The 9,412-nt window shown below is 35.2% G+C and overlaps 1 protein-coding gene across 2 annotated transcripts; it reads right to left on the bottom strand.

Moving 5' to 3' along the window:
• Window positions 1–2,458: 2,458 nt before the first annotated feature.
• On the bottom strand, window positions 2,459–9,122 carry LOC103945308 (agamous-like MADS-box protein AGL104). Of its 2 annotated transcripts, none has more exons than XM_048580211.1 (11): window positions 5,659–9,122; window positions 5,460–5,513; window positions 5,293–5,308; window positions 4,938–4,999; window positions 4,708–4,741; window positions 4,561–4,622; window positions 4,335–4,437; window positions 4,156–4,197; window positions 3,667–3,803; window positions 2,847–3,046; window positions 2,459–2,678 (listed from the first exon to the last, which is right to left on the bottom strand). In XM_048580211.1, the coding sequence occupies exons 1-11, from the start codon at window positions 5,841–5,843 to the stop codon at window positions 2,587–2,589; spliced, it is 987 nt and encodes a 328-aa protein (XP_048436168.1). In that variant the 5' UTR covers window positions 5,844–9,122; the 3' UTR covers window positions 2,459–2,586. The 2 variants fall into 2 exon arrangements, with proteins under 2 accessions (XP_048436168.1, XP_009354141.2); XM_009355866.3 differs by having other exon boundaries at window positions 2,847–3,040; window positions 5,659–6,822.
• Between the last annotated feature and the right edge of the window lie 290 nt (window positions 9,123–9,412).

Below are 9,412 nucleotides of genomic sequence, written 5' to 3'. Positions count from 1 at the left end.
AAAACCCGAAGCATCACCTCTACCGACTCTCACTGATCTCCCAAAATATCAACACCACCGACTCAAACCACCTCACCACCTCACCAACGACTCTGTCTATTCCACTCTCTCCCCGTATAACTCTCATCAACCTTCCCCAATTACAAATAAATCTGGAAAAGAAAAAACAGAAAAAGCAGAGGACGAATGAGAGAAAAATGGCTTCAACCCTTCATCCTTTACTCTCAACTTTTCATTTCTAATCTGTCATCATTCATGGCTTTCAATCTTTCCTTAATAATTATTTAATTTACTATTAATTAATTAATTTTTTTATTCCAATTGCATAAAGAGTGAGGCTCCTGCCACGTTATCATTCAAAAGCTAAATTGAATGAGGAAGGGATCCTTTCTGGATTACTTCCATCAAATTCACACAATCAATCAATCCGAATTTTGAAATTTGATTCAACAACTACAAACAGGAGGTTTCTTTAAAAGTTATATTAACTTTAGCCGTTATATCAAATTTCAAGGGCCCGTATAAGGTGATTGGGTGGAATGGATCCGGAGATGGACCCTTTCCAATTGAATAAATATTTAACAGATGTCCGACATTTCAACGAATTCATAAATTGAGGTATGACATTGTAATGTTTAAAACATGAGGTATGAGATTGTGTTGGGTATTTACCCTATAAATTATTAGCAATAACAAATATCAAATTATCAAACAACAACAATAGCAAAAACAAAGTCTTATCCCAATAAGTGAGGTCGGCTGTATAAATCTTCAAATGCCACTGCGCTCGATTTTGCGTCAAGTCTTCCGTAAGCTCTAAGTACTCAATGTTTGTTTGTAAAGTTTTTTCCAAGTCTTCTTAGGTTTTCTTTTACCCATTTTCCAAGTCTTCGGTTCACATGTCCAAATCAAATTAACCAATTTTCTCTTCATTTGCGGTTACTTCTACTTTACATCGAATATTCTCGTTCCTAAAAAGGGGAAAGAGCCCTAACCTTTTCTTTCGTCTTCTTGTTCTCCGCTCTATAAATTTTTTTTTTTTTTTGGTGTTTCTGCGACAGCCAGACAAAGAAAGTCGTGGTATAGAGAGAAAGGAAGTCGAAGCGGTGAGAAAGTTTTTGCGATTTTGGGTTTTATTTGGATTTTCTTCCTAGAAAATCTTGCACTCCGCCTAGGAGCGCTTAGGCAGCCGTCTACGTCGCCTAGGAGCACCTAGGCTGGCATTTAACAACTCACTGATTTTTCCTAACGTTTTGGACATAATCGCATTGGCAAACTGAATTCTAGCTCTTAGGCCAATTTTTAGAACGGTGGTTTTATCCTTGTATAAGGTCTTCCAACATTCCTTCTTAGCCTACCTTTTCATTACTTCCTTATTTCACCACCAAGATTTATTTTGATGTGGACCAAAACCCCTGGACTTTCCCAATACCCCTTTTGCAACATTTCATATACAGTTAGCCATGAAATCTCACATTTGACTAGCATTCCCCTTTGTATCGCAAATGCATTGGGTGAGTACTTTCTCGTTGAAAGTGACTTGTATTTCTCCTTTTAGATTCCACTATCTAGTTCTTCGATATTTAAGGGTTTTGTTCCTTCTTCTATCTCTTTTAATACATACATTTACCACCAATATGCGATGTTGGTTAGCCAAACTCTCTCCCGGTATAACTTTGCAATCCTTACTAGTTATATGACCCCTTTCCTCATTAAAAAGAAATCTATCTATGTTACGATGACATACTCTTGTTGGTGATCACATGCTCTTCTCTCTTCTTAAATGAGGTATTGTCTAGAAAGAGATCATAAGCCATTGCAAAATTCAAAATGTCTTTCCCCTCCTCGTTTCTTTGTCCAAAATCATGACCACCATGAAACCTTCTGTAATTGCCTGTCTCCTTACCTACACGTCTATTTAAATCTCCTATTGTGAGTAGCTTCTCCATGTGAGAGATTCCTTGAACCAATACTCAAAGATCTTCCCAAAATTTCACCTTCAGACTCTCATCTAACCTAACTTGAGGTGCATACACACTAATCACATTGACGAGTTCTTGTCCTACCATAATTTTGATTGCTATAATTTTATCCCCAGCCCTCTTAACATGTACATCTTTTGTTAGAGTCTCCACGATGATGCCAACATTGCTTCTCGATTTGCTTATTCCCGAATGCCAAAGCTTAAAATTGTGTTTTCGAAATCTTTTGCCTTAAGACCAACCCACTTAGTTTCCTAGAGGCACATAATACTTATCCTTCTCCTCACCATAACTTCCACTACACTTACTACATTTTTCACATCATATTTGTATCATCTCTTTAATAGAGGAATGGCCTATCAACACAAGTGGGTTGAATCTCTATTATAAAGATGATACAAATGTGGTATGAAAAATATGATAAGAGTAACTTTTTTTACTATGTAAAACGCCATGCATGCATATACTATATAGCATGATAGCAACAAGGGAAAAGTTCATTACGGATTCTTACAGTTCTGTATTGACTTTCAACATGGTAATAAGACTCGAAGGAAAGGCAGTAAAATCATGCGAGTTGTAACCACAATATATATACAAAATGTCAAAGTTGGTTTTGATCTTGATTGGGGTGCAAGATGCTTGGTGGTGGATTGAACTGTGATGACATATAGAGTCCTCGTCCACTTGAAGAAGCTGCAGGAAAGTGTTCATTTTCTGTCAATAAATTTATTTATTTTTTAATTATTTCAATTCCTTGCACCATGACTTGGTCATTGTTTAGCTGCATGAACTGTAGAGAAATAATATATGTATTTTTTTTTTCTAAGGATATAATTATCAGAACATGCAAAAGAGAAATACCTGTCGGATAGAAATCCTTCCACGCGGAAAAGTTGACATCAATAACTTGTCCTAATTCTTGACGCTGCAAACCATTATTGTCATCCTCCAAACCATTTCCTGTGCTGCGATGCTCATCAACACTCCTATTTTGTCCGCTAACAAGTGCTGATTGGGAAGCTATGGCGTCAAATCTACTTTCAGCTGGCTGATCTCTAATCCTCACGAAGCAGAAAAAATCATTGATTTAACTAAACGAAACTAATAAGTTTTTCATTAACCTATATATAACTGTAATGATATATAGATTAATATGTGTGTGTATGCATATATATATATATATATATATATATATATATATTCAGGTTCTTTAAAGGAAGCGATTTTAGTTTTTGCAAAAAGAAAAAAAAAAAAAGATTAATTGTGAGACTCACTCTACTTCAAACTTCAATGATTTGAATCGTCTATTTTATAAGTTTCGATTTATAGATCATGCTTCAAAAAATTCAATTCAATCCAGATTTGCCCCATTATAGTTGTTTCGATGAAATTTCAATATTTATTAGCATAATGTTTGTCAAATGAACTCAATTATATGCCTCAAATATTTCTAAATTGGCTAATATTTTGCAAAAATAATCTATGAGGTTCATTGAACGATAAACAATTTGACCAGTGAAGTCTGATGTGGTGTGATGCCCTCAACTAATCCCTCCACCCCCCCCCCCCTCCCTTTTTTTTTTTTTTTTTTGTTTTGAAAAACAAGGCATCTGTTTCTTTAAGGGGCGCTCTCTGTATATATGCATGTTTGGCCAGTATATATAATATAATTTATAATCACCTTAGGGGAAGAGAGCCATTTGAATTCAAAAAGTTTACAATCTGAACTTGTGGATCTCCTTGTAGAAGCCAATCAACTAGAATATTGTGTGGACTTCCTGTAACAAGTTCATGTATATTTGTTGTAGCTGTAGGTAGCTGCAAACGTATATACACAGTTCAACATATTAAATAATGAATACTTTAAGTTATTTCCTTCTTGGCATGCATGCTTGAAGTATATGCTCTTATGACGAGTTACTAATTTTTCGACGACCACCATTACGTGATGTTATTACTTCAGGCACATTATAATATATGTGCTAGCATAATATAATCCGAAATGAGACATCAAACTCTGTCATCCACAAATGTTATACCACCTGTAAAGATAACATCATGTGGCTAGCTATGTCCGCGATATGCTTATAAAGGTTTCTCCATATACAGTTAGGACGAAAAATGTTTACTATAAAGATAAAGTACACACAAAAATGCTACTTTAACAGACCTGTAGTATTGTAGCAGAAGAATCATACTCCTCCAGAACTTGCTGTACATGTTTTGCCATGAATTAATGTCATAAGTTATAAATTTCAGCTGAAATTTATATAAACGACATGCGTAGTAACAGGTGTAGTTGCAGCTAGGAGCATACCAGCAAAGTACTGTATTCAGTATATAACATACCTTGCGCACGCGCAAACGTTTTAGAGTTTCCTCAAGGATCTGTTCCCGGTACTCAGCGTCATGCAATGTCCTGATTTCAGAGAGATCCTCTCCTTCAAAGATCCTGCTATCGACACTTCACATATAAGAGGAATGCATACATAGGATGCTTGCTAATTATAGTAATTTGTCGGTGATCGGAGACATGCGCGCTATAGGGTTTAGGGTTTTGTAAATATAGCAGCACCTTAGTCGATTTCCCATTTCTTCCAATTGTGATTTGCAGCATACGATGTCTTGTTGAATCTCCTGTAATTAATTCAGAAATAGGTAGGATTTAAATATGAAGCCGTGTCAATCAACTTGTTTGTGCTTGAATATGTTCATAAAGTACCTCCAGTTGATCCGAATCAGTACCACTCATCGGACTGCATCCATCGATTACATGAAATCATAGCAACAATCACAATACGGTCAGTACAATAGAGTACTACTGCTATACTCACCAGCGTTTGTTCACCAAATAAATTGACTAGCTAAATTTGACCAGGAATTTTGGTAAAAGATTACATTAGAAATTTAACTAAGCAGGGTGAAGAACATAGACAAGTAGGGAACCAAGACCTGGTTGCTTGATAGGTTTGATCAGCTTCCCTCCACAATTTACCAAGAACGCTTTGGAGAAACTGCATATTTAACCATCACTTCAATAAAAATCTGAAAGAGATAAAGATATTAATAGATGAAGGAAATTAATTTTGCAAACAATTTTCTCTTTTTGCGCACCCATGTTTGTTTTTGTTCATTAATTTTCTTTTTCTTTATTCAACTCAAATGCTAGAAATAAACAGGAGTGTGCATGAGGACAAAAAGAGTGTGTGAAATTCTTTCCCTAATTGAAAACATATATATACAAATAAATAAACAAATTTACATATAATTCTTGGAAGGATGTAACTTATGAGTGCTGCTTATTTACCTCTTGATTATGCTGACTTTATAATTGCATAAGTTGATCCAAACGGAGATCAAGGCATCGTACCCGAAGGGTAAATGAAAACCATGCATCAAAAGGAACACAAGAAATATTACACGCTCCGATCGAATGTGATCATAACCATAATCTGATGGTCAATATCTGCTTACCGTCCTCGCTGATTGGCGGGAAGATTAATATACCGTGCCAGAGTCTCTTCAATGCTTCAGTACCATCAAACAAAAAAACAAAAGAACAAATATTCCTTGATATATATTAGCATTTACAGATTAATCTGACTGCTAATTAAACAAAAGAACAAAAAGAATAACAATATTCCTTGAACAAAAAGAATAACAATATCACTACCTTTTATTTCCAGAGAAGAGACTAAGTCTCCCAGATGAAGAAAACATGATGAGAGCAACATCAACATCGCAGAGAACAGAGAGTTCATAGGCTTTCTTGATAAGCCCGTTTCTTCTTTTTGAGAAAGTGACTTGCCTATTGGTTGTATTCTCAATCCTTTTGATCTGAAGCTTCACTCTCCCCATATTTAACTATGCAAAAATAATAAAAAATTCTTGCCCCTTTCCTGTTCTATTTTGTGAAACCTAGCAGGCCAGCTATATAGCTGTATGGTAAGGGAGAGAGGATAAATCTTTCGCTCTCACATAGACACCTCAAAATAGAAGGTAGGAGAAGAAAGTAAAGAACAGAAAGATATGGAGTAATATATACTAGTTTATGTTAGGCCATTTACGAAATTAGCTGACAAGAGAGAGAAAATGAGAGAGCGATCTGACGGTGCAAGGTTGGGCAACCTATGAAAAAAATCTATCACTGATAGGATAACATCACTCGATAATTAATAGTTTTACCTAAATCTTTCCGAGCCATATTTGTAACATACTTTGAGCACACACGAAAAATTATTGTATAGAGAGGGCTAATCATGATTGACTATTTTAAAATTTATATTATCAGGAACTTCAGCTTTCATTGTTAACCACTTCTGAAAATAGATTGGAATAATTTTCTTAAGAATAGATTGGAATAGTAAAGTTAAAGTTTTGAAGATAACTATAAAGATTAAACACAAAAGAAGTTTTCCATAAAATAACATTTTTATGGATATTGTTGCAGCATGAGTCATGAGTGAATAGGGAGCTAGTTTGCAGATGCCAAAGAAAAAACAAGTATGCTGACCTAATACATGATCTAAATTTGCAGAGAGTACTAGACAAGGGCTTGTGAGAGGGGTCCCATTTAGCACATAGAGAGCATACGGTGCGCAGGTTTTCGCATAAATGCCGAGGGAGATTTTTCGGCAACCAACAGTTAACGAGCACTCACACGACGCACCTCTGCATGTTGGTGTCTCCGATCACATCCTTTTTGAACTTGAGTCTGAGAATTTGTTGCCGAGCATTGTGTATAATTTAGTTCTGACACTTTTGATGCCGAGGTCTGTGTTCAAAAGTTAAAATGGGGGAAATCTGTCCGAGTTTCGATTTATGCTTTTAAGATACATTGACAAAGTTCATGTGAGTGAATGCTTCTGATTTAAAAATCTTGGAAGAAATTCTGGTATGTATTCAAGAACCAAAGTGCCGTAATCTAATCTCCACCCCTGAAGGAATCTATTGTGTTGCCAAAATTAGCAGATACAACGTGTGTAGCAATGTTTTTTTTTTGGATAGAACTTTTGACACACCTCTGCATGTTGGTGTCCCCAATCATCCTCATCCCAAGTTAGAATCTAAAGGGTAATAATGCAACAATTACAAACTACAGTGAGAGCTGGGCTGCATGTTTTATAATTTACAACACTAAGATTTTGACTTGTAGATTTCATTACTTACAATAGTGTGTGATTCGAGGGTTTTTAACAGATTCTGCAAACGAGACAGTACTGAATATCATGCAAAATATTGGAATCCACCCTGGATGTTCTCAATTAACTGGATATTTTTCTTTTCAATGACATGCAACTAATCATATACCTGATGACAGCTTTTACTGACAAAGCATTTATTTTTATTTTTTATTTTTCATAGAACAAAATAAATTTTAAATACTTTTTAATATGAAGATAATAACAAATTAAATCAAAATTAGATAAATATTTTTTTTTATTTTGTAAAAAAATGCTCTGTTTATATAAATAATTAATTAATTAGAGGCAACGAGAATTGTACCTGTTGCAAAGCAAAGTTGGCTGAGATCAAAATTGACTAATAATTTGATTTGAACAAGACTTGAGAGACTGCTTCCGCCGCTTCCAACAGCTCGCCAACCCCCACACCGCCAACAAGATTTGAACAAGATGTCAGCGTAATATTTGTTGAATACTAAAGCTAAAGTTTTAAAGGCACCCACAAATATTAAACATAAAACAACAAGATTTTGTACAAAAATACAATTTTATGGATGATGTTGTAACATGGCTCATGAGTGAACAAAGAGCATACGGTGCGAGGTTTGCATATATGTCGAAGAGGAATTTTCTGCTACTATACACTTAGCAAATACAACATGTGTTAGCAAACATTTTTTTGGACAGAACTTTTGACGCACCTCTGCATGTTGGTGTTTCCGACCATCCTCATCTCAAGTTACTCAAGTTAGAATCGATCTCAAGCCACTACAGTGAGAGCTGCTTGGGATGCAGCTTTCATATTTTTTGGCCAACATTTTGATATTCGAGGGTTTTTAACAGATTTTGTAAACGAGGCACTAATTAATGAATATCATGCAAAGTATTTGAATCATCCCCTTGATGTTTTCAGTTAACTGCATGTTTTTCTTTTCAATGACACGTAACCAATCATATACCTGATGACACTTCCTCCATTTTGTTGGGTCAAAGTGAATATAGATGACCTTACTAAAGGTAACCCGAGTCTTGCGGCATGTGGTGGGATTTTTCGAGATTCTGCAGGTTATTTTCTTAGTGGTTTCTCACTGAGCTTGGGGCATTGTACTTCTTTATATCAATGTTTTAAAAGGCGGAGGCGTGGACGAGGCGTCTCATGGATGGTCCCGTCTAGGCGAAAGCCTTGAGGCATGAGGCGAAGCCTCACGAGACCTAAATTTTATTAATATATATTATACAGAATTATATATAATATATAAAAATATAATACTTTGTAAAATAAATATTCATTGTTATTCAAAAGTGCACATGTCACAAACAAATTGAACTCACATCACAAACAAATTTAACCAAGCAATCACATTAATCAACAATCAAACAAATAGGGTGGAAATCAAACATTTTTAGTCTTAAGTAAGTGCATATTTATATGAATTATGAGAGTTTTGAGTAATATTTGAGTAAGATATGTAGTCTCAAAAAAAATAAGGATAAGATAATGTATCTTTTAAATAATATAACGTTAAAAAATTAAAAACAAACATATGTTTATCTTTTTTTCCTGTTGGTAGAATATCCAAGAAAATATGCTTCTTTATCTTAAAAAAATAATAAAAACTAAAACTAAAAGATGCTTATCTATTTTGAATATGAGAAAAGAATAATATAAAAAACAAAAAGTGAACATAAAGGAAGATAGTGGGATAATAAATGTTAGCAAAGTAGGGTCATTTTAAACCTAAAAGAAAAAAATATTAAAAAAAAGAAAAGAAAAGGCGCTAGCGACTTCATCTTCTTCAGACAAACGGCCCCTGATCAGGAAATTTCAGATTTGGGCAACTCAAAAAAAGAAAAAATGGACGCCCATTGAACGCCTCAGGTGCGCTCGGTCACCCAGGCACCCCTAACGAAGACTAGGTGGGTTTTCGCCCACTCCCACAAAACAAAGGTGATTTTCCTCATGCCCTGCCTCCAAGGCCACCTAGGCGTGCCTTGGGGTGAGTTTTTTAAAACACTGCTTTCTATGCGGATCTTCATGCTATCATTCTTACTGTGGAGTTGGCTCACGCGCAGGGTTGGCAACATTTATGGCTTGAAAATGACTCTTCTAACGTGATATCTTGCTTTGTTTCTAGTTTTTTTTTTCTCCTCTTTGGTCGCTCCAGACTCGTTGGAATAACTGTACGTTTTGAGAAGAGAATACAGTTGCTAATAAATAAATTGGCCAATTTAGGGCTTCTCTCA

The sequence above is a fragment of a genome, unplaced genomic scaffold (genome assembly GCF_019419815.1).
Source record: "Pyrus x bretschneideri cultivar Hongxiangsu unplaced genomic scaffold, Pyrus_bretschneideri_v1 Contig15, whole genome shotgun sequence".
In the NCBI taxonomy this organism is placed as follows: domain Eukaryota; kingdom Viridiplantae; phylum Streptophyta; class Magnoliopsida; order Rosales; family Rosaceae; genus Pyrus; species Pyrus x bretschneideri.
Note: the sequence above shows the minus strand (reverse complement) of the source record. Positions and strands in the feature narration are given on the sequence as shown.